Raw genomic sequence first — 25335 nt, forward strand, 5'->3', positions numbered from 1 at the left:
GTAATATACAGGAGTGATACACAGGAGTGATATATGGGAGTGATATCCAGGAGTGGCCCCCCGAAAAGCATCAGGAGCAAAAGAGGGACCATCACAAGCCACAGTATTCATATTCCCATGATATCAGATGCATTACCGAGCAATTTGGTGCTTTTATATAGACGGCTCGTTGGCTAGGGCTGTTATTTAACTACAATCACCCGTGAATTTATTACAATCAGCAGTTATTTTGCTACCATGGCTGCGTGTTGATGCAATGAATACAACATGCGTCTGTCTAATCAGGCAGAAAATTAAATAGCGTGTTGTGCTTGCTTTTTACTGACAGCCACTACAATTAAACGGTGATGCACTCTCACTCGTCGGGTTATTGGAGAGCACACAGACACCACAAGACTGAGACGCGCTAAACATTTAATGAAGGCTTAGGTTTCTGTGTGCAAGACCCATTAGACCCAACGGCAAATGCTTTGCACAGACTTTTCAAACACTTTCAAATATTTTGATATCTCGAATTGAAATAGTGCGGACGAGTCAGCAGACGTGACGCAGAGAGAGGATGAACGGCAGCTTTGCCCGTGTGTTTTTGTGAGAAACCCGGGCAGAGAGAGAGAGAGAGAGGCAAAGAGGCAGAACACCTCAAAGCCCCATTAAATAATAGAGTGGAGCTCATTTTTCACATCCAAATTTCTTCCATTACACAGCCATTAGCTAGCTAGCCACCAGCTCAACCAAGCGATGCATCGATCACACCCTGTCAGACTGGACTTCACACATATTGTGTTGTGGCCCTGCCTGCTCATACAGACAAATGTGACACATGGTAATTCATGTTATCTTTTATTTTGAACACTACAGGACACACTACAGGACAGGACACACTACAGGACACACTACTGGACAATAGGGTTATTGAAACAACACACTGGATTATAATCATTCAAATCACTCAAATGGAAAATGATGAACAAGGAGTTAAAGTGGGAGGACTGAAATTGGTTGTTTCAACATGGATACCCGTTTACTCTGATTACATTGATGCTGCTTATTTGATAAATTATTTAATATTTATATATTTATATTATTGAATAAAGGTAACTTGAACAGCACCTCCCAGAAGTCTAATTTGCAGAGGTGGTGACTCGAGTCACTGACTTGGCCACGAGTCAGAACTTAAGAATTGCTTGAGACTTGGCCCCGATGCATCAAGAGGAGACTTGATCACTTGACTTGGGGTTCTGGTGACTTGACTTTGTATTTTGATGACTTGAAAACATTTCTGAAGTCTTGACAACAGATTGTGTTTGTGTAAATGACAAACTGATGAGATTTCTTCCAACAAACAACTGAATTTCTAATTCTGTATGGAATAATTGAATTTGAAACTGATTATAAAAATCTAACCCATGATGCACTTACCCGGTTTTTATCCTATTATAAGCATATTGTATTGAATAGTCCTAGATCTTTATTTTTCTTTCAGATCTTAAATTGATACTGGACTCTTGATTGGTTATGACTTGACTTTACATTTAGACTCGGGACTTGACTTGAGACTGACTTTGGACTTGTCTTGAGCAAAGTTGACATGGTCACACCTCTGCTCATTTATAGTGAATGTACGATTACTGATTAAAAAAAAATATATAAATACATGACATTCTCTTTTGGGGTGGATTTCCCTTCAGATCCAGTCACCTCGCTGGTGCCACCACCAGTTTCTAAACACCTTCATGACTCAAAAACTCTCCGATGTTTCTCCATCAATAATTAATTGCATGATCATCATGAAATATGCTCCAGTGATTAAAAGTTAATGCGTCTCTGAACTAGAGAGTGCGGTAACAGTAATTTACGCGTGGTAGGTCAAGAGAGGTTCATGCACCGCACTGGGAATGGAAAAAAACCCGACAAAATCCCCCCACACACAATTTACAGGTTTTCAATGCAGAGCATTTTAAAATGTGCAATGTGTTACTTCTATTTCAGCCATGTCAGAATTTGTGAATGGTGTGGACTGCACAGACAGAATTAGTGTATCGACCTCTAACATTAAGGATGTTTATTTATGGCATTAGAACATTTATTTTATCTTTCTCCTCAAGAGTTTGATCATGTTAGACCAGTGGCTCTCAAACTTTTTCACCTCAAGGACACCTGGTCCCGACCATTCAGTCCCTCTCCCTCCTCACTGACGCACCCTTTTATTCTGTTAATTTGTTTAATGTGGTCTGTGTTGTCTTGTTTGTTCCCTTAGTTTTAGTTAAGAAATAGTTTTAACTTTGACTTTGGCGTATGGCTCCCCTCAATCTGTTACTTCCTTGAGCCGGGTTGTAACATATGAGGGGAGTCATACACCAAATTAAAAGTTAAAACAATAATGTATTAACTAAAACTAAGAGAAAATAACTAGACAAAACAAACAACAAATGAACAGAACCACAGGTGCATCGGTGAGGAGGGAGAGAGACTGAATGGTCTGAATTCGTCTTAAGCCCAATGAGTGCACCAGGCCCAGGGGCACTCAATCTTTAGCCGAACAACCCCAACATCAAGCTCCTGCAAGACAGGGTCAGGAGATTGCTAGGGTCGTCACAATTGTAATGTTTTATTACAGAAAGTGTATGAATCCATGACCAAAATAGTCATACATTGTCATTGTGTTACTTATGTTTGGAATTCTAGTGAAAATAAATTACCCTTTTTGCTGGGGTCTCCATGGAACGGGAACCCCCTTCAAGGCCCTCGGCTGGACCCCACTTTGAGAACCACTGTGTTTGACCCATCAACAGTATAGTTTAACCGCAACGGGACCAAACAGTAAATGTAATAGTCTGTTGTGCCACCTAGTGGCCATTTCATTTCTAACAATAAGAGCCACAGTGCTTTATGAAGAAAAGTCATTAAATGCAATAGTCTGGAACTTAAAGCTTCCAGAGATCATGCTTTTAGTTCCTGGGTGTAAATTGTCTTGCTACACTTTTTGTTGTTGCAACAATTTTATAATTTGACCAATCGGAGGAAAACTGACACTATTAAATTCAATGCTATGCTGAAGTTGCAAAGAAAAAAAATGGTTACCTTTTTAGACAATCCAGCAGCAGCCATTGTTGTGTGGCACAGGACAGATAGAGTGGGTCCAGTCTCCAGTCAGCTGCCGAGTCAACAGACACAATGAGCTGCAACAAAGAAACACTTGTCTGCAGTATAATACATGAATACTGGCTTGTTCTAAACTTTCTACCATATTTAATAACCTACACTTCAGTTACTTATATGTTAGGCATTTAATTGGAATGCTTACACACTTGCAGATTTTAAGCATATTATGCCTCAAATCATAGATTGGCAACATTAGAAGCAAAAAGCAGTGAGGAGTGTGAATTCAGTCTGAATTCTTCAGACCTCCTGTCAGACTAATGCTGTGAAAATAAATAAGCTGAGCAGTAAGAACAGTATGGACCAACGGAAAAGATAGAAATGGTAGGTGACTAACAGCATCCCATTAGCTCCTCCCCTTACAGCAGCCAGAAGATGTGAGACACCATTTTTTTTGTAGTAATCCTCATGGGGGATGCTGACTGAAGTGCTATTACGGTATACAAGAAACCACGTGTTGCTTGTGCTGATGACGATGATCAGCAGTGCACTGTGTGTGTGTGTGTGTGTCAGTATCTCAACACAGTGTGTGTGTCAGTATCTCAACAGACAGTATGTGTGTGTGTGTCAGTATCTCAACAGACAGTATGTGTGTGTGTGTGTGTGTGTCAGTATCTCAACAGACAGTATGTGTGTGTGTGTCAGTATCTCAACAGACAGTATGTGTGTGTGTGTGTGTGTGTGTGTGTCAGTAACAGACAGTATGTGTGTGTCAGTATCTCAACAGACAGTATGTGTGTGTGTCAGTAACAGACAGTATGTGTGTGTCAGTATATAAACAGACAGTGTGTGTGTGTGTGTGTGTGTGTGTGTGTGTGTCAGTATCTCAACAGACAGTATGTGTGTGTGTGTCAGTATCTCAACAGACAGTATGTGTGTGTGTGTCAGTATCTCAACAGACAGTATGTGTATGTGTGTGTGTGTGTGTCAGTAACAGACAGTATGTGTGTGTCAGTAACAGACAGTATGTGTGTGTCAGTATCTAAACAGACAGTATGTGTGTGTGTGTCAGTATATAAACAGACAGTATGTGTATGTGTGTGTGTCAGTATATAAACAGACAGTATGTGTGTGTGTGTGTGTGTGTCAGTATCTCAACAGACAGTATGTGTGTGTGTCAGTATATAAACAGACAGTATGTGTGTGTGTGTGTGTCAGTATATAAACAGACAGTATGTGTGTGTGTGTGTCAGTATATAAACAGACAGTATGTGTGTGTGTCAGTATCTCAACAGACAGTATGTGTGTGTGTCAGTATATAAACAGACAGTATGTGTGTGTGTCAGTATCTCAACAGACAGTATGTGTGTGTGTCAGTATATAAACAGACAGTATGTGTGTGTGTGTCAGTATATAAACAGACAGTATGTGTGTGTGTGTCAGTATATAAACAGACAGTATGTGTGTGTGTGTCAGTATATAAACACAGTATGTGTGTGTGTCAGTATCTAAACAGACAGTATGTGTGTGTGTGTCAGTATCTCAACAGACAGTATGTGTGTGTGTCAGTATATAAACAGACAGTATGTGTGTGTGTCAGTATCTCAACAGACAGTATGTGTGTGTGTGTCAGTATCTCAACAGACAGTATGTGTGTGTGTCAGTATCTCAACAGACAGTATGTGTGTGTGTGTGTGTGTGTGTGTGTGTGTGTGTGTGTGTCAGTATCTCAACAGACAGTATCTGTGTGTGTGTCAGTATCTCAACAGACAGTATCTGTGTGTGTGTCAGTATCTCAACACAGTATGTGTGTGTGTCAGTATATACAGACAGTATGTGTGTGTCAGTATATAAACAGACAGTATGTGTGTGTGTCAGTATCTCAACAGACAGTATATGTGTGTGTGTGTCAGTATCTCAACAGACAGTATGTGTGTGTGTCAGTATATAAACAGACAGTATGTGTGTGTGTGTCAGTATCTCAACAGACAGTATGTGTGTGTGTGTGTCAGTATCTCAACAGACAGTATGTGTGTGTGTCAGTATCTAAACAGACAGTATGTGTGTGTGTGTGTCAGTATCTAAACAGAGTATGTGTGTGTGTCAGTATCTAAACAGACAGTATGTGTGTGTGTGTGTCAGTATCTCAACAGGCAGTATGTGTGTGTCAGTATATAAACAGACAGTATGTGTGTGTCAGTGTCAGAACATGAGCCAAGGCCATCTTACAACAAAGGGTTCACCAAACTGTTGAGACACGACTCCCGTGGGAATGAACTTCAGCTGGATATTGTAGATTGCATCAGAGAATGTCCAAGGTATGAGGCAGCAATATTATGGGTCAAAAGCAAATTAAAGAGTTTAAACTGTGCCTTAAACAAAAGCAACAGAGGTGGCCAATCACATCTCCTGTGTGGTTAGTTAGTTGTTGCACCACAGTTGAAAGGTAAACAGTTCATCACCTTCTGTCTGTAGACTTTGCAGCAGAACGGCAGATCCGAGGCTACCCGTCCAAACGGGGAGCTAAAAGATGGGAACTAGAGGACAATGTTTGATGGCTAAAATGGAAATCAGATTAAAACAATGAAAGGCCTTGGATTCTTAATTCTATATCTCTGAACATAATTTATTTACATCATACAAGTTACTCTTTTATTGGTAATAGCACACTGCAGTATATAAATAAAGATGTTTGTACAAACTTGCATAACTAAGGGATAAAAAAAACAAACGCACAGATTAAGCAGCCAGACTAGAAATTAACGTGAACGGAACATATTCGATCTAAGTCTCGCTAAGTCACGCGGCCTCACCATACTCCCTGTCCATCCAGAAGAGCAGGGTAACACACTCCAACAGGAGAAATCTGTCAGCTCACACGTTAAAAAAATTAGAGGAAAACGCAAACATTCAATAAGGAAGTAAAAGATGAAAATATTAGTGGAGCTAACCCTTCCAAAAAGGCAAAAATTAATACAAGTTTAGGCTACTTGTCATACAACAAACCCACAACATCCTCACCACCTTCTGGAAAACAAAGCAGGAAAAAGGAAAGAAAAACAGATCATATGGCATGTTCTGTCATGTGACTTCATGTTCTGTCATGTGACTTCATGTTCTGTCATGTGACTTCAGTGGAGGGTTGAACGCTCATTTGACCCAAGCAGCAGGATGTCAACAGCCTCACTTCCTGGGTACAAACACATCACAGCATTCAGCCCTAGAGATCCATGACGTCAACAACAACAAACAAGAGAGGGGGGAACTCAGCCTGCCATGTTTCTACTGCAGGAAGAAAGAGCCAGCAACAAAAGGCATCAGACGTCTCTTTTTCAAAGTCACTTCTCACATCGAGCCGAGCCGACAAGATCCCAGCGGCTCCGGAGATGCATTTCAGGGCGGCAGCACATCCAGACTCCACGAGCGAAACCCACCGTCTGACAGGCCAGGAGGGTTAAGTAGAACCATCCACTCCAACTGTGTCCGTCGAGGTGGAGGGGAAAACAAAGTCGTCCATTTTGCTACTCGAGCCAGCAGAGTGCGACCACTGCTGGGTTAGTGCTGCCAACCAGAGGCAGTAACAGTCTGAGAGGCTAAAGTGGCCAAGTCCTTCTCAACGAGAGAGAGAGAGAGAGAGAGGGAGAGAGAGAGAGAGCGCAAAAGCGTGTCAAAAGTTTTCTCAGGACAATCACAGAACGGCAGATAAACCACATTTCTGAACAGGAAATGCCACACGAATCCCCCCCCCCCCCCACCACACACACACACACACACACACTGTTTGTTCATTACACCTGCCAACCAAGTTCAGACACAAACAAAAAGAAACTAAATGCTCTTCCATGCACTGGGGACGGGGGGGTGGATCTGTAAAAGAAGGGGGAAATAGTTCTTCAGAATGCAGGTTGGGCTCAAGTCCATTTTTTAAAGCCAAAAACTCCCCAGGATTCAACGTCAAAGTCAGAGTCCAGCTTTCATATTCATATTTCATATTCTCTGGATCCTTCATATTCTCTGGATCTTGTCGGCGACAACCACAGGGTTCTCTTTGCGAATTTTGGCAGCAGCCTCGGCTTTGTAGTCATACGGGCAGTTGTGCTTATCGGAGTAACGGTGAAGTCCACAGAACAGATGCCCACAGCGGCAGCCAAAACCTGCAACACATCAGCAAGAGACAGACTGAGCCACAACAACAGGTCAAACACATCATTAACTCTAGATGCTACCAGAGTCCCCACGATACGATGATATCACGACACTTGAGTCACGATACAATATTATTGCAATTTTAAAAACATAATCATGTCTGAAGAAGCTCGAAATATCAGATTGGGTTATCCAATAAATTGTTTAATGCTGACCTCTGTTCTTTGGATTTTAGAAATATTGCCATATATCACGATTTATTACCTTTTTTTCAACTGCAAATGATGTCCCAAAAGGGGACATAATAATCCCTTTTATATATTATTATAAAAGGGAGCATGTGGGCAATCTCTGTTCTCCATTTAAATTTTTGTCCCAGTGATGATGTCATCAGTGATGTCATAAATCACTGATGATGTCATAAGTGATGTCACTTGAACAACTGCGGCAAATGATGATGTCATAGTGACATCACTGATGATGTCATGTCATCAGTGATGTCTAGGCATCACACAACAGCAACACACACACACGAGAGAGAGAGACTGAGGGAGAGGGAGAGAGGAGAGAGACTGAGGGAGACATTGCGTGCGCGCCAATAAGCCGAGCTGTGGGCGAGGACTTTTTATCCAGACTAGACAATTTATAATAAAATATCGCAATACCTGGCATTTGTGCGATACGATATTGCTACACCAAATATTGCGATACTATGCTGTATGGATCCCCCCTCACCCCTACTAGATGCCTCCTGCAGAGTTTACAGTATCAATATATTGAAACAATGCTCACAGGTATTGTAGAAGCAATGCTCACCTGTATAGCCAACCTTCTTGCGGCACATGAAGCAGCGGTTCTTCTTGGGTTTGGGAGGCTCAGGGCTTTGGGACTCATCACTGCCAGCAGTGGCGGGTTGGGAAGTTGAGGCTGTAGGCTGAGTCACCACTGAAGGCCAAGAAAACACACTTCAATCATCACTGCAGCACTTGACTACCTCACCCCCCCCCCCCCCCCCCCCCTCACACACCTCCTTACATGTGATTCCACACTCTTCAAAACAAGATGTTCTGATACCCACCAGGCTCTGTGAGCTCCACTTAACAAGATGTTCTGATACCCACCAGGCTCTGTGAGCTCCACACAGCTGCCCGATGCTCCTTTCTCTTCACACGAGAGGCTCATCTCTGTCAGCTGTTGGGTTGTTACACAAAGGGCGGCTGAAACCCCACTATCAGGAAGAAAGAGAACAAAAAATAACACATCAGGGTTCATACACATTTTGACCAATTGATTTCCATGACTTTTCTGTGATTTTAAACCAAATTTCCATGACCATGGTCTGTTGCTATGGCCGTAAACCGTTGCGCTCTGCCTAGCAACGGTTTACAGCTGCCGTAAACCGTTTCGCTCTGCCTAGCAACAGACCCAAAACAAGAAGGACGGCTTTCCACGCTACTTCACAGGACTTTCTACACTCGCAAACATCTCTCGTTATGTTCTGACAGTTTGTTTGAAAGTAATTTTGTGATTCTGGCTGAAGTGGCTGCCGTAAACCGTTTCATTTCACTTCCTGATCTGCCTGCCCGCACACAGACTATAATCATCAAGACAGCACTCGCCGATTCACTCGGCATTGGTCTCATCTACTATTAGAGGTAAGATGTGAGGCATCAATATTACATTTAGACTGTTTAGACTGCTAGAGTTCTAACGAAGACTAAGAAAGCTGATCATATCACTCCAGTTCTTAAGTCCTTACACTGGTTGCCAGTGTGTCAGAGAATAGATTTTAAAATACTGTTATTAGTCTATAAATCACTTAATGGCCTAGGCCCAAAATACATAGCTGAATTGCTCCCACGCTACGAACCGTCTAGAACTCTTAGGTCAACAGGGTCCAGCTTATTAACTGTCCCTAGGATCAAATCAAATCACGGGAAGGCTGCATTTACCCACTATGCTTCTGCTAGCTGGAACAAATTGCCTTAAGACCTCAGATCTGCCCCAACCTTACTTACTTTTAAAAATAGACTAAAGACTTTTATGTTTACCGTCGCTTTTAACTGCTGACAGCTACTATGCAAACCCAATGAGTCCTCTATAAGTTTTAGCTCTTTCTGCAACTGCTGCGCCTGTTGCTTATTGCACTTTTTATACTCTTTTTAAAGTTTTGTTGTGATGCTTTTAAATGTCCATTTTATTTCTTCTTTTCGTTTATTTTCCTGTCAACCATTTTATGTGCTTAATGAAGTTGCTTAATGCACTTTTTATACTCTTTTTTTAAAGTTTTGTTGTGATGCTTTTAAATGTCCATTTTACTCTCTTCTTTTCTTTTATTTTCCTGTCAACCATTTTATGTGAAGCACTTTGAATTGCCTCTGTGTATGAAATGTGCTATACAAATAAACTTGACTTGACTTGTTTAACAATCGAAAATCTTGCTCGTAGCTGCCTTAAATGTATAGAGATGAATTACTTTGACATTTCTAACTATTGACAACAAGAATGCATTTCAATCAACTTTTTCTGACATAAAATGCTAAGTTAAATGAGCCTGAGGTCATGTTGTGTATCTCTCTCTCACACACACACAGACACACACACACACACACACACACACACACACAGCTCACGAATGTTGATGGCTGTGTGTTACATTGGCATTTTGATGGAGCTTCTGGTTCGTTAGTTTGACTCGTGAAAATCCATTTGCTCGCGCGCGCGCACACACACACACACACACAAACACACACACACACACACACACAGGCATCGTTCGAACCCTGGGAATTCATGCATTCATGACCTTTATACATTACGTCATTTGGCAGACGCTTTTATCCAAAGCGACTTACAATAACACATTTTTGTCAGCAATAGAGCAATCAACTATGCAACACAGTCTATGACAGCTACAACTTCTGAAGGAATAGTGGTAAAAGTTTAGCTCGGGTTAGTTTAGAAGTTGTTGTTTTTTTATATGGCACCGAGGCACCAGTGAGAGATGATAGGGGATGTGACTATTTGGCAGCCTGTGTATGTGAACACACCTGCTGCCAGGTAACATGAAACTGACCGCCCCCTCACCTGAGCGCTCCGGGGGCACCAGCCTCTGCTGCCACCTCCGCAGCAGCAGCAGCAGCAGCTGCAGCTGCAGCATTGTTGAAGGTGGCCTCTAACCTCTGGATGGCGGAAGCCTCAGCTGTGGGGCCACTGGACACAATGCTGCCACCTAGGGGGAGACAATCGCAACAAAAACCATGGTCAGACTTTTGGGGGGGGAGGCTGTGCAGGTGCAGAGATATGACTACGGTATGTATTATTATATTATATATATTATATATAATTATTATATTACTATGTATTATTGTACAAGTGGAACAAACGATGGAAAGAGAAGAAGACACAGGAGGCCCTACCCACTGCACTCCTGACTCCGCCATTGTTTTGTCTTGACAGGTGCTCCTTGTGGCAGACCGAGCACATGCCATTGGTCCTGGGGTTGCCATAGAAACCACAGCCATTGGCACAGAGCATAGGAGGAACTGGGCTCTGATTGGTCTGCTGGGCCATGATGATGTCTGCTGCCTGGTAAGCTGACCTGGAGAGCCAAACGAAGAAGAACCTTTAAGTGACAAGTGTGTGGATCAAATCAACAGAGGGGAAGAAAGAAATCGGGCCAAGAGACTTGCTGTGTCTGTTGTGAAGCTGGCTACTTGTCGTGGACTGACTATGTCACGTGGTGTCTCCATGGAGATGATTTTCGCGATCCAGGAGAATCATGGCGGAGCTGGGGGTTCCCCCCAAGCGCCAGTTGCCAGCTAAAAAGCCGCCTACTGGCCTCTGTCTGGCCGGCTGCCCCTTTAGATTTAAAAATGTGGGGGAGTTTGGGCCGGTAGTGTCAAGCTGTTCAACTGAACATGATGATGTGAGACAGTAGAAGTCAAACTCCTGCTTATGCTCCCGGACCTCCCAAGAAGGTCCAAGGTCCATCCCTTAGCCGGCTAGTTTTCCTATCTGGCTGGCTACTTGGCTAGCGAAAACTGTTCAACCAAACAACTCATCTAAAGTATGGGAGCACTTATTCTGCAGTAAAAAGTAAAAAGTGTGTTCGCTGCAAACTACGTAAAATCGATCTTGCATGGCACGGAAGCACCACGCTCATGAGGACAAACGTAAATGTAACATGACTAACGTTAGCCATGGATGACCGGGACTCAACAGTCAAGCAGGGTAATTGGTTAAGGTAATTACTAAATCTTTTAATTAAGTAAACAAGATTAGACACATGTGCTTTGCGATTTGAAATGAGGAAACATTCATCTCACGTCAGTCTCGTTTAATGTTCTCTAATAGCCGGTGTTTGCTGCTTGTGATCCAGCTCGATGTGTCTGTGTGTGTGTGAGAGAGTGAGAGTGAGAGAGAGACAGTGTTACTAATAAGTAACAAATCATGTTATATCATGTAGGTATATCAATATCACTATATCACTATCACTTAGGTACTAGTGATTTACGTTCTTTTTATTCTTATTTATAATGTTTAATTATTGTTTAGACACTTTTGTGCAATAATATTGTCAATTTTCGGACAACATTTGGCTTTTGAATAAAATGATGGAAATAAAATCTGCGCATTTGCTTTTATCCGATTCAGCGATAAATCGAATCAATAATTGACAGATGAATCAATTACCAAAATAATGGTTAGTCGCAGCCCTACTTTGCATGGCATTGAAACTCTGGCCCCAGCATCATTCATGAGGAGTCCTTGGTAATCCACGGGCCAAGATGGCCTAAACTCTTCAGGCAGTCTTGGCATGGCTGCTGTATTTGGCCATAAAGTCTCACTCAATCAACTGAACACACTGAGCCTACACTGTGCATCATGAGGGAGCAATTATTTATAGGTGCAGCGACAGCTCAACATCAGTCACAGGCATTAACACATACCCAGCGGCAGGCAGCGCCACCGATCATTTTAGCTTCATCAGCTGATGATCTTGTCATGTAATCAACAACTGCATTGTCCTCGTCTACAAGGTCACCAAGCGAGACAGGTGCCTTCAAAACAGTTGCTGGCATCGTGGAAACAGCCGAGCATCGCCGACAACAGGAGCCAATTTACTAGTATCCCTATGGTAACCTGGAAGAAAACAAGCAAACTGATGCTGTGACACTTTGGCCTCTGGTTTAGTTGATTTAATGGCAGAAGCATTAACCCATGATATAGTCTCGGCTCCCAGACAATTGGAGATCTCTCCACCTACCAATAGTCTGGGAACTCCTTGTCCTTCGGGAGCAATTTGGGGCTCACTTAGTATCTTGGAAGAGCTGGGGATCAAACCGCGGACCTCTTTTATCCAAAGCGATTAGTGGACAACCCGCTCTACCTCCTGAGCTACAGCCGCCGGGGTAGAAGTTGTCTCAGTTCTACGAAACAGCAGGAACATCTACAGGAGAACTCACACCAAACCGTTCAGGACAAGTCGCTCTCTGGTGAAGTGCGTCAGAGGTTTCCCCTCCCAGAAAGTCACCACCACACTAGTGCCATCTGCACCTTCACGTGTCTGTCAGCCTGCTGACTGTGGTGTTCCGTGGATCACATGCACCAGTGTATTGGCTTTCCTCTGTCACAAGAGTGCAATGTGACACGCTGATATCAAGGCACACAAGCTCACCAGCTAGCACAGCACAGCACAGCACAATAAAGACTATTTATAGGCAACCTTTGGAGACCCGGTAAGGTTCGGCGACATCACAGAAACAGTAACTGCAAACAGCCGGATTGTACGCCGATCGAGGCACGTTTGCCATGGTGACACAAGCCAAACTGATTCATAATCCTAAATTGTTGCAGCATGCCAACAGAACACACACTACTTGGTAACGTTAACTAAGCTAGCTAACATTAGCCCCGGGCCATAACGTTCGTTATCACTAATCATTCACCAGATCTAAAGTGAGTTGCAATGCAATGTAAGCTTAATACAGGTGGCTGGCTGTCTTCCACCCCGAACCCAGCTGCAGTCCTCGGATGCTTCCTGACAAACACCTGGGCCACTCATTGCTATAATCCACTGAGTCATGCTAGCGAGCTAACACTACTGCTAACGGGCTGCTTTACTGCGTTAGCATTTCAATCCCAAACACTGACACCGGAAAACATAATAGCACATGAGAAATATGGAAAATCCTCAAATTAGTGTTGGGGGGGGGGCTTAAATCTTAAATGATGATTTATCCTGCTCGCATGCTAACCTAAGTAGCTACCTTGTGAGTGAGGCTTTGTGCGCAGCTAACGCTAGCTTGCTAATACATGTTAGCATGTCAGCTAGATTTGATAGCCATCTTATTGCTTTCGTTTGATCCATTCTAATAATTGTTTTTGTCCCAATCACCAACGGACTAGCCTAGCTAACGACGTTATAACTAACGTTAAAGACGAAATGCCTCGGTAACGTTAACCGGTGTTAAATTTGGAACGGTATCTTCACACTGAAACAGTGGCTAATGTCAAGTAACAAGCTAAAGACTGGCGGTGCCGCTAACTCAGTAGTCTATACATACCTTGACTAACACAACGTTTAAGAGAAGCTAAAAAAGCATGCTAACTATTTATTTAAGGGTAACGTTGATCTCACCGAGGAAAATTGTGTTAACGTAGCTAGTTATTGATGTCGACACGTGTTAGCCAGTCAACTTTAGGCTGTTGTCAAGAGTCACTGCTTTACTATTTTCTAGTTTATTGTTATATATTTTTTATCCAGTGGTTTATTTCAGTCAGTAACGCCAAATCCCACCCATAGCTTGTTAATGTTATCAAATAACGGTAGCTTAACGTTAGTCACTTACCGTCTGTATGAGCGACTTGTTAGCTAGCTTTTGGAGAAACTTTTGCTGGCTGACGGTTCAGTTCGAAACTAACAGCTGCATAGATAAAACGTCCGTCTGTCCCGTCTTTTTCCCCTCGTCTCTTTTTCACGCTGGCTGTGTGGACTCGTCAGGGAGTACATATACAGTCAACGGTGCTGACTAATTTCGTTGACGTCCTTTGTTGATGAATACTCTTGCCTTTTGTATGCGTGGTGTGTTTGTGTGCACTCCACTCACTCTTTGGTTTTGGTTAAGAGAAACCAAAGAGTATTGGAGCAAGAGTCGATAGCTATTTTTTTACAGCAGCTCTGCCGCCATTTTGGACTGAAAAAACCTAATTGGCCAATGGGACAATAGCAGAGAAACATGACAGTCAATGAGAGGCGTCTTCTCCAGGCCAAAATGGAGGATTTGCTCTGCGTTGATGTTGCAATGGAATAATAAAATACACATCACTTCTAAGTTCTTTGGAGAAACGTCGCCTGACGTATCTCCTGCTCCGCCCCCCTCCTCCTGCTTCTTCTTCTTCTCCTTCGTCTTCGTCTTCTTTTTCTTCTTCTTCTTCTTCTTCTTCTTCTTTTACTTCCAAGTTTCCGGCAGTGTATTAGGCCTACTGCCCTCCGCTGGACAAGCACGGAAATACTGATCCTCTGATTGGAAGAAAGGAGGTTTGGGCCCCAGCCACTTTATATTTATTCAGAAATCAGCAGGGATCGCGGAACCGCCCGGGCCACCCGGGCCGCGGCCCGGGTACTTTTCAGTTCCCCCCCCCAAAAAAAAAAAAAAATTTTTTTTTTTTTTTTTTAGATTTTTTTTTTTTTTTTTTTTTTTACAATTAAACCTCATTTACTTATTACACTCGACTGGTTGTTTTTCAGATGTGATGTGAATCTAAAGTGAACTAAACAAGTCAGATCCACTATAAATGTTTTTCAGTAGATGCTGTGATGTAGCCACAAGAAAGGTGCAATATTAATGTTTTTCAGGAGATGGCGATGTTGCTAGCTATAGGTTCTAAACAAGAAATGTGGTTCAAATGTTTACAGTAGTTTTCCTTTCTGGCTGCACTACAATGTTACAATGCTGTGAGACAGGCCCGGCGTTGGAGGGGGGCCTGACCGGGCCGGGCCCCCTATTCCCTAAACTGGCCCCCCCATTCAATTTTTTTTTTTTTTTTTTTGTGTGTGCTAAAAACGTTTTTCCGTTTTTCTGTTTTAAAGTTTAAAACGGAATCTGGCTGTCATTAGGCATTGATTAACTGAATGCTATTGCTAACTGTTACTTTGAACCTCCATTTGCAATGATTCTGGCTGGATATTAATTAACTATTGTAAATTTGTCACAATGAATGCAATTTGTGCACAATGTGTAAATACATTTAATATTAATTGTTTAGGCCTATTTGTAAAGTCACAACACATTAGAGATGTGTGTAGTTCCTCATAGATTTAGCCTCTTCCTTTTGCTCTCAAATGCACCAGTTTGACGAATTTTACTTTAAAATGTACAAAATCTTCTTCCGGGGGAGAATCCCCCCGGACCCCCCTTGGCCCCCCCAAGCTAGGGGCAGGCCCCCTCTGTAATTTGGTTCTGGAGCCGGGCCTGCTGTGAGACGGAGCGAAACACAAAAGATGCAATATTAATAGTTTTTCATGAGATACTCAGTATTTAATATTAATACTAATACTAATAATAGAAAAGGAGAAGATACTGAATAATGACATCACAACAGTATAATCCTAATGTTAATTTAAAATTAAATATTCTTCTAAATATGGATAAAAGTCCAAAAAACATAAAATTTTCTTCGGCGCTGCCGAGATTCGGGGGGACACGCCCCCCCGACGGGGGGACACGCCCCCCCGACACGCCCCCCGGCCCCCCCAAGTTCAGATGCGTTCCGCTATCCCTGGAAATCAGGATAATCAAAACAGAAAATCAATCAGAGCAAATGTAAACACTTCCATGAACTGAATATAATATTGACGAAAGCTGGCAAAATACAGGAGAAACATTGTCCATAGACCATACCAGCTTGCCACACTAAAAATAGATCAAATTGTCTTTTAGCGGGTTTATTAGGCTAGTCAGGTGAGCATCTGAAGACCCAATTCAGAGTTTAACAGCAGTGGTGGTCTAAAGGTTAGAAGCGAGCTTGTGACCGGAATGCCATCTGTTCAATCCACCAGGACCGGCAGGATCAATCTGGGTGGGGAAAGTGAAAGGCAGTGCTTGCCCCTCCCTCGATCATTACCACCACTGAGGTGCCCTTGAGCAAGGCCCCTAGCCCCAGTGGAGCTGCACAGTGGCCAGCAGATCAGACTGTGGTTGTACTCGTCAGCTTCCAGGTGTGAATGTGAACAGGGCGCTCCTGAAAAAGAGAGCATTGCTCTCAGAGAGACTCCACTATAAATAAAGAGACTTAAATAAAAAATGGCACACTACCATGCAAATGAGAGCCTATGTGAGACCCGGGTATAGTTTTAACATTTTCGACATTTCTGTCTGTATCTTGGAGCTCTTTTAAGCCAGTGCATTCAACATGTGATATGAACTAGTTAGGCTGCATGTATCTGCTATTACATGGTGTAGCTGTTATCTGTCATGGTCAAGGCATGCTAGAAAGACTATTGTGCAATCTTTATATCTGTATATTTGCACCATGGTACTTTTTCCCTATCAGGACACAAGGCCTGTACCTTCAGGCAGGGGGACTAAACAATGAAAATCAGTCTTGTGACTGCAATTGTTGTGGATTTACATTTTGCTAAAATGTTCATGAATGTACACTGTCCCCTATTGAACAAATAAATTGAATTGAATTGAATTGAACTTTAATAATGTCTTGATTATGGTGATGTATAATACATCCATGCTTCACCTTCAATGCTGAAGCCTCTTGATGCAGTATTTCATAGTTCTCTGCTGTTTATTACTGCTGATGGGTTTCACACTCATCATTGTGTTTTATATGAATGCTGTTCGAAGAGATCAACATTGTCTTTTGTTTATTTATAAGGCCTTGAGTGGCAAGCTTCCATTTGATTTGTTTAAGTTTGTATTAGGTTTCAGTGCTCAGACACGCTCGCAGACACACATTACATTACATTACACTCTCCACGTATGAATAGTGAGTCAGGAAAGACCGCTTTCATCTTTTATGCTCCTGAACAAGATTCAGGACTCTCTCAAACTGGACCGACTGGTCTCCATAGAGATGTTCAAGGTGCTACGTGAGGATGTATTGCATAGGGATTGCACCTGCTTTACGTCACCCTCTTATTTGTCTGCATCTGTGATTTTCATGTGATTTTTATTGTTTTTTACTGTATGTACCGCAATTTTGTAATATGCTGTAATCAGAGCATCCTTGAAAAAGAGCTTGCTCTCAAAGGTTCTCCCTAGATAAATAAAGGTTAAATAAATAAATTAAATAAATAAATGAGCGTGCGAAGCGTGCAATATTTATAGTCTCTGTAACACAAACAGAAAATGACATGGTTCAGTCTCAAACACAAGGAGTGAAATGTTACAACTCACCCCATAATCCGGGTGAGTTGTTTCATAGGCTCCCCTTGGGTGAAATATAACATTATGAAATAAGGATTAAGACAAAAGCTTAAGATATTGAAAGTTTCCAAAACTTAAATTACTTTTTAATATAACTTGTCTTTGTTTTGTACCGTCAGTCACAGTGGTGACAATATGTGGCACTCCTGAAACAGCTCTGGAGTGCAGGCTGCCTCATAGGACCACAGAGTAGCCTACAGGTCTTACACAAAATAAAGCCTTACTTACACTAACATTCGAAAATAATAATAAAACTGAACAAAATGTGCAAATGTGGCCCATCTTCAACAATTGAACGTGTGTGACGTGTGTTGTTACAATGTTACAACTAACCCAGCTCTTAAGTTGAGCTAACTACTAAAACCTTAGCACTAACAATTTGCATGAAGGATATCTACATAGACACATAATTAATATGATTTAAGTTCGATGAGTTATAAAGCAGGCAATGCTATCACAAAAATAAATAGAGCTGTAAATAGTCTAATTGGATTTGGCTGTTCAATACAAATATTCAACTATTCTTTTTTTCTCTCTCTTTTAATATAAGACTATCTAGCAATAAGAAAAATCCATTGGCAGGAGCTTGTTTGACTTGGTTTTAGTCTATCACTGATACTTATACCAATATATATATATTATGATCTATTGGGAGAAACCAAGCAATTCTATTTCAAATCAAACATTCAGCACCCCCATAAGCCGGAATATAATGATGCTCGCAAAATCTGGTGTGGTTATTAACCACATTTTGCCACTATTTGACTCTGAGATTGGCAGTCGAATCAGGCTCCTTCAAATTAATTGTTGAATTGTCGAATATTGGGGTCAGCCCTAAACATAAATTAAGTCAACAAAAATACTTTGTTACCTCAACATTTCCATTTTTCCTTCTAAAATTGGCTGCCACAGGGTGCTACTTCTTCACAGACAAAGGACTAAACTGGGCATGTGCAGAGTGAATCAGGTGTTGTAACTTGTTCCTGATTGGATAAATTGAAAGTGTTACAACTGACCCGTGTTACAACTATACCCGGTCTCCCCCCTACCAGAAAATACTGGGCTACACCAGGAGTTTTCAAAGTCTGAGACTGTGGGCCTCGCCCAGACAAAGCTTGACAAAAAGTAGCCCCCCCCCCCCGCTCAATTCCTCTGATTTCATTTTAATAATGAATGTAAAAAAAAGTTAACTTCCATTCACTGAGCCTCCCCTGAAACTGCTTGGAGCCCCCCTGGTGAGGCCCGCCTCCCACTTTGAAAACCCCTGGGCTACACCATCCTAAATCTATAGCACCAGGCAGTAACATTCACTACACCAAGCCTCAGGGTGAGTGATGTCAATCATTGGGGCAAGGTTATTATTGGGTGGACACCCTCGTTCACTGATGGTTCATTGAATTAGGTCCAGAAAACCTGGAGAGGCTCAACAGTGACCCCAGAAACACCCTCTCGCTCCTTGCCCATAGACTCAGCAGACCCAAGTCCTCATAGTTCTGGGTTCCTTCCCAGATTGCAGTTACTCTTGCTGTCACCTGCACCTTGCTATCAACATTACCATCAATATCTTGTCACATTCAGAACTTTAGTTTTGTGTGAACTTCAGCATGTATGATGGATTTAATAAACTACTATGGTGTATGTGAAATGATATGTTATTATTTGTACCTACTTTTTTAAAGTAATCTAGGCTATCCTATCTGACATATCTGACTGGGTAGCCTATCTGTGGCCTCTCACTGTGAAAAAGTATTTTGTAATCCTTTTATTTGACTCTTGATTGTTTGAATGTTAATGATTCTCTTTATTGTGATAAAACTGTAGAATAAACATGATAGCCTACAGCAAATATTTTTAAGCCCTTTTTTAAACATGTTGTTTTATTCTCATTTGTCTGTTGGCTGCATTTACTATGTTATCACTTTGTAACGGCTGTTTGGAAAATAAAGTAAGTAAAAAACAAAGTATGACATGATGACTATGCATCCTTGTACACGTTTAGCCATGGCATGTGTGAAATTGACTACTTCTTCTTCTATTTTATTTGTGGATTGTAGCCAAATGTGGAGCATATTACCGCCACCATCTGGAGGAAAGTGGAATTGATTGATCTACACGCATTCTGTCGTAAAAAGCGAAATTAAATGATTCCTTTGCGACTCAGTTGTTCCTTTTGTACGCTATTCTTCCCTTATCTGTCATTGTGTCTGTTCCATGAATGCTTTTGATTCTGATTACTAGCACAGTAAAGTAAAATAAATTGGTATTAAAAAAAATCTCTAACGGCAGGAAGAGGAAGTGACATAGGTGGGCGGGTCATAGGAGCGCTTTCGACGCTCATCCAATCAGACGCCGGGGAGTTTACAACGCAGCGAATCAGATTCAAGCGTACGAGCATTTAAAGCAAGCAAAGAGTTTGTGTTGCCTACTGCACCAGTTTCTCCATTTCTCCCCAAGCAAGCACATCTTACGAAATGGCTCTCCGTGTGACAAGAGTAAGTATTTTACAATGCGCGCTGCATCCATTTTGTAATGGCGTTTGACTGTTAGTTATGTAGCAGAGATTTCGCCTGTGTGTTTTGTGTTTTTTTGCAGTTTTAAATGCATGGAATGTGTAATGGCGTCGTGTATCTCCGCGGTGTGTTCGCCTTCTACGAAGCAAAATAGTTGTAAAAACGTAAACCTTAAGCCTTAAACCTACAACTAGCGCGGTAGATTTTCATTTTGCTTTCTTTATTTGTCGTTTGCAGAACCGCTTGGCTCCTAAAACTGATCTTGCTGGCAAGGCAGGCCCGGCCAACAAGCCAACACTGAGGCCGCGGGCGGCGTTGGGGGATCTCGCAAACAATGTGGTGGCCGTTACCCAACCGGGCCCTAAAAAGGTAAGATGGTAACTTGGAATTGTTGTGCCCCAGTGTATTTCGGTTAGATGTACATTGTGTTGTTCGGTTACTTAGGTAATTAAACCTGCTTAATATGGACCCAGGAAGCTCCTCTTATTATGAACGCTCACAGAATTGTATCGAGCTAATCTGTTGATACTGAAAACACGAACCTTCTTGCCTTTTGTTCGGTTAGGATGTGAAGACAGAAGCCGCAAAGGAGACCAAACTCACCACTAAAGTTGAGAGAGCCCCTTCTGTGAAACTGCCAAAGAATGTTGAAAACATTAAGCCTGAAGAAGTGGAAGAAGTGGAGGTAAATCACGTTTGTATTCTCATGTCCTTATGCTAAATGGCTCTTAAAGGTGCAGTAGGCAGTTTGAAACAACAGGAATCTTAACCATAGCAACATAGCAGAGAGTAGAGCCTGAATTACCATGTTTGTTTGCTGTGCCTGTTAACCCTATTGTGTTTTGCTCAGACCTACAATCATAATTAATAATATTGCCGATTGTGGCCATTTTGTTGTCAACTCATGCTTGGTTTCCATTGTCAGGTTTTGCCTGCTCTGCCCATGTCTCCCACTCCAATGGAGACCTCTGGCTGTGAGCCTGCTGACCTCTGCGAGGCGTTTTCTGATGTGCTGCTTGACACCGCCATCAAGGATGTGGATGCAGATGACTATGACAACCCCATGCTCTGCAGTGAATATGTCAAGGACATCTACAAGTACCTGCGCAAGCTTGAGGCAGGCCAACCTGAATTACTTCACAGTTGTTAACACTAGGTTAGGTTAGAAATATTCTGTAATTAAAGCCTACTAAAACATGGTCCTCCTTTGCTCCCTAGGTTGAACAGGGCATCAGGAGTAAATACCTGCAGGGACGGGAGGTGACTGGTAACATGCGGGCTATTCTCATTGACTGGCTAGTGCAAGTGAGCATCAAGTACGGTCTCCTTCAAGAAACCATGTACATGACTGTGGCCATCATCGATCGCTTCCTTCAGGTAATTGGCTGCTTCAAAGCTTGGCCGGTTGACGACCAACTTCAGAATCATTTTTTTTTAAATAAATGACGTTTGATCGATCTTATGTTGTGTGTATATACTTCCTTATTTATAGTTGGATGGTAAAACGATCCAGGCACACGAGCATAAGCTTTGCATTTGTTTCCATCTCCCAACAGGACCAGCCAGTTCCAAAGAAGCAGCTTCAGCTGGTCGGTGTGACCGCCATGTTCCTTGCCGCAAAGTACGAGGAGATGTACCCGCCAGAGATTTCCGACTTTTCCTATGTGACCGACCGGGCGTACACCACTGCCCAAATTAGAGACATGGAGACCAAAATCCTGAAGGAGCTCGACTTCGGCCTGGGCCGCCCTCTCCCCCTCCAGTTCCTCCGAAGGGCCTCAAAGGTTTATGAGGTTTGTCTTGCCATATAATACAAAGTCTAATGGGGAAACGGATTTCTGCAAATGTTAAGCTTATGTTGTAGCTCAGGAGGTAGAGCGGGTCGTCCACTAATCGCTTAGGATAAGAGGTTGGTGGTTCGATTCCCGCCTCCTCCAGTCTGCATGTCGAAGTGTCCTTCCTTGGGCAAGATACTGAACCCCAAATTGCTCCCGATGGTTGGCCATCAGTGGTATGAATGGGTGAATGTACCTACTGACTGTAAAGCGCTTTGGATAAAAGTGCTATATAAATGCAGGCCATTTAAGCGGTCTAGTATTGTAGCCATTTTGTTGTCTCAACATTAGTGTGTTAAAGGAAAAATGACTTGTCCCCTCAGGTAACTGCTGACCAACACACCATGGCCAAGTACTTTGTGGAGCTCACCATGGGGGATTATGAGATGGTACACTTCCCACCCTCCCAGGTGGCAAGTGCTGCTTTGGCCCTCACACTCAAGGTGTTGGATGCTGGCGAATGGGTAAGTTGATGCTACTTTGTGTGGCTCTTACAGCCAGGCAGGACATGTTGTTGTCTGTAGTGGCTTGATTCCAAATCTTAATGGTCTGGCACTTTCCAGGACTAAATTCTAGTTAAAAAGCCATTTCCTTCTAATGTACAGCTTTTTTTTAAGCCAATGTTGCTTCTACTTGCACTCAGGCCACTGCATTTCCACCTGGTTAAATCTAATGGGACTCCTCTGTTCTCTTCTCAGGATGCGAAGCTGCAGCACTACATGGACTACACTGCAGAGAGCCTGATTCCTGTGATGCAACACATCGCCAAGAACGTAGTCAAGGTCAATGAGGGGCAGACCAAGCACATGGTAAGTTACAACTTTAGATGCATTGGTAGGACTGAGTGTTACATCACCGTTCAGTCGCCAAAAATACATATTCCAACATCGGCAGAAACACTCATCACATACATGTTGTGACTCATGTACTCACCACGCAACAAAATAATAATCCAAAGTTGCATGAAAAGGTAATTTTCATAGTAAATCCACACACTGAGAACAAAGAGTAGCCAAACTAACAAGAGTATAACCATGTTTGCCATGAGGCACACGTGTGCGGTCATCAGTACAGCACACGTGCACTACACAGCGCATGCGCCTCATGGCAAACGACAAAGTAACTTCAGTTACTCACGGTTCATTTGGTTAATCTTTGTTAGTTCTGGGATTTACTTAGAGAATGACCGTTTCCAGTAACTTTGCATTATTTCATTGCGTGGCGAGTACATGAGTGTTTCTGCCGATGTTTGAATGTATTTTGGGCGACTGAACGGCGATAGGCAGCTGTACCGTTCACTACCATTGCAGGGAGGGCTGTACCGCTCTTTGTAGGCCACGCCCAGTGACTATAAAGGCACGCACATTCTCCGTTTACTGTCTGCAAATGGGCGAATCCACTTGGATGATTCATGCAATAAGCATTGCACTAACTGTTAAACTTTCTCCATATATTGAGGCTCATTACTTCATGCTTTGAGGTCATGGTACCACGTCGCGTCTACTTTTGGGACGTCCCGCAGCCGGTCCCCGACAGTCATGGTGTCTCATAGCATGTATTAGTAATTTAATCATATCTCAATATTGGTCCTCACTAAAGTTTCAGTGGAGTCGTAGTTGGTTAGAATACACTCAAACATTTGTCTAAACCGTATTAAAGCACGCTCTTAAAACTAGTAGAACCAAGGAACATCCGAATCAATATATTGTAAAACTTTTTTTCTCTTTTTTCCCAGGCCGTCAAAAGCAAATACTCCACTTCGAAGCAGATGAGGATTGCCCTGCTTCCACAGCTGAAGTCATCGCTGATCAAGGATCTGGCAATGCAGCTCACCCAGTGAGCATTTTAGCACAATGTGCTGTTTGTTGTAAAAATGTAACTTATGTTCACTTTACTTTTATTTTCAACTTTTATATTTTTTATGTTGGAGGTAGGTTGATCCTTTTGGCATTTTAACGGACTTTTAATGAATGCCTCGTTCAACTTTTCTATCTCAACTGTTTGTGGCATTTGACTTGTCATTAATGGACTTTTAATGAATGCCTTGTTCTAAACTTGTTTGACATTGACTTGCCATATATATCTTGATTCTGGCATTGAATCTGTCAATGTATACAGAAATGCATGTAGTTTTATTTTAATTTGTTAATAAAAGTTGCTTTACAACTAAAATTTTGCTCATTTTAACCACTAGAGGTTGCTATAAGACTGCACATTTGAAGCTGGTTTACCAAGCTAACTGCTGCCTGCCCCAATCATGTGCGGCAAGCACAGACCCTTTTCACGGTGGTCATTTTGTGTCTACAAGGCAGGATAAACACAGGCGTACCAAAACCTTAATTGGGGTTTCCAACTTCCAGTCCATAGGTGTACCAATGCTGGGTCCCTAATTAGGGAGTTGGGAGTGAGATGTTTATCCTGCCTTTTAGACAAAATGGTGGCTGGTCAGTTGAAACATCTGCAAAGATTCAGGTCAGGGGTCCAATCCTGTCCTCTTCAGATGGGGAGAGCCAGCCAACCCACTTGGCTGTGGGTGTTGATTCCAGAGGCTTCCTCACTGATCCAAGACATTTCTGGAAAAACATTAGCTTCAGTCCACAGAATAAAAAGCATGTGTTGTGCAGTGTTTCAGCTTGACCCAGTCAACTGAAAAATCATCACGTTGTCATAATATGGCAGCAATAAATTGACTTAAGTTGTGACTGGCTCTGGAACTTCTAGCCTCCAGTAACTGTACAAGATGGGATTTAGTTATGCAATCTGTATACAACTCCAGTATTTTGTCACTAAGTTAGCATGTTGCAGTCTGCTCTAAAATGTTTGTTTACACCTATTTTAAAATATTTTTTTCCCAATCACTCATCTATTCTAGTATCAACATGCTTCTGTGATGGCTGTACCACAGCCTTGCCAACATTTCAGAATAGTTTTTTTTAACGTCATGTTACATTGTGTACTCTGAAGGGGATACAGTGGTCCTTGATACAATACTCCTAGGCATATGCAGATCCCATCTAAGCAGCAGATGCCAAGGCTACGATGCAGCATACAACCTCAATTAAGATTGATCACATCAAGCCGCAAGTATTTAAGGCTAATGGACAAAGCAGAGTGTGGGAGCTGTTATCACTTTAACCCATCCACAGCTGAGGGCCCTGGGGGAACCTTGTGCACCATGAGACCCCCCTTCCCCACAGGGGATGATGCCCAGAGACCTTGTGCACCATGAGACCCCCCTTCCCCACAGGGGATGATGCCCAGAGAGCTTTGCTCTACAGGGCCACCTGCCATCCCCATGAT

General features: G+C 42.4%; 2 protein-coding genes across 3 annotated transcripts; one reads left to right on the forward strand and one right to left on the reverse strand.

The window, feature by feature from the left end:
* Positions 1 to 5715: 5715 nt before the first annotated feature.
* On the reverse strand, positions 5716 to 14347 carry LOC310795486 (AN1-type zinc finger protein 5-like). 2 transcript variants are annotated; one of them, XM_083657542.1, is made up of 6 exons: positions 14100 to 14347; positions 10665 to 10846; positions 10333 to 10477; positions 8367 to 8473; positions 8062 to 8190; positions 5716 to 7253 (listed from the first exon to the last, which is right to left on the reverse strand). In XM_083657542.1, exons 2-6 carry the CDS (start codon positions 10816 to 10818, stop codon positions 7105 to 7107), a joined length of 684 nt encoding a protein of 227 aa, XP_083513668.1. In that variant the 5' UTR covers positions 10819 to 10846; positions 14100 to 14347; the 3' UTR covers positions 5716 to 7104. The 2 variants fall into 2 exon arrangements, with proteins under 2 accessions (XP_083513668.1, XP_083513669.1); XM_083657543.1 differs by lacking the exon at positions 14100 to 14347 and adding an exon at positions 12198 to 12208.
* A 5779-nt stretch (positions 14348 to 20126) lies between these two features.
* Positions 20127 to 24154, forward strand: ccnb1 (cyclin B1). Its single transcript, XM_083657481.1, has 9 exons — positions 20127 to 20182; positions 20438 to 20569; positions 20766 to 20885; positions 21126 to 21317; positions 21419 to 21577; positions 21757 to 21993; positions 22359 to 22499; positions 22734 to 22844; positions 23771 to 24154. Exons 1-9 carry the CDS (start codon positions 20162 to 20164, stop codon positions 23873 to 23875), a joined length of 1218 nt encoding a protein of 405 aa, XP_083513607.1. The 5' UTR covers positions 20127 to 20161; the 3' UTR covers positions 23876 to 24154.
* Positions 24155 to 25335: the final 1181 nt, after the last annotated feature.

This window comes from Poromitra crassiceps, assembly GCF_964638095.1.
Source record: "Poromitra crassiceps genome assembly, chromosome: 21".
NCBI classification, from domain to species: Eukaryota; Metazoa; Chordata; class Actinopteri; order Beryciformes; family Melamphaidae; genus Poromitra; species Poromitra crassiceps.

Coding starts and splice junctions, on each gene's coding strand:
- ccnb1 (XM_083657481.1), top strand. CDS start 20,162: ATGGCTCTCCGTGTGACAAGA. Junction 20,570..20,765: donor CCCAACCGGGCCCTAAAAAG/GTAAGATGGTAA, acceptor TTGTTCGGTTAG/GATGTGAAGACAGAAGCCGC. Junction 21,994..22,358: donor GGGCCTCAAAGGTTTATGAG/GTTTGTCTTGCC, acceptor TTGTCCCCTCAG/GTAACTGCTGACCAACACAC.
- LOC310795486 (XM_083657542.1), bottom strand. CDS start 10,818: ATGGCCCAGCAGACCAATCAGAGCCCAGTTCCTCCTATGCTCTGTGCC. Junction 8,474..10,332: donor GGTGCCCCCGGAGCGCTCAG/GTGAGGGGGCGG, acceptor TCTTCCTGATAG/TGGGGTTTCAGCCGCCCTTT. Junction 8,191..8,366: donor TGTGGAGCTCACAGAGCCTG/GTGGGTATCAGA, acceptor CTTGGCCTTCAG/TGGTGACTCAGCCTACAGCC.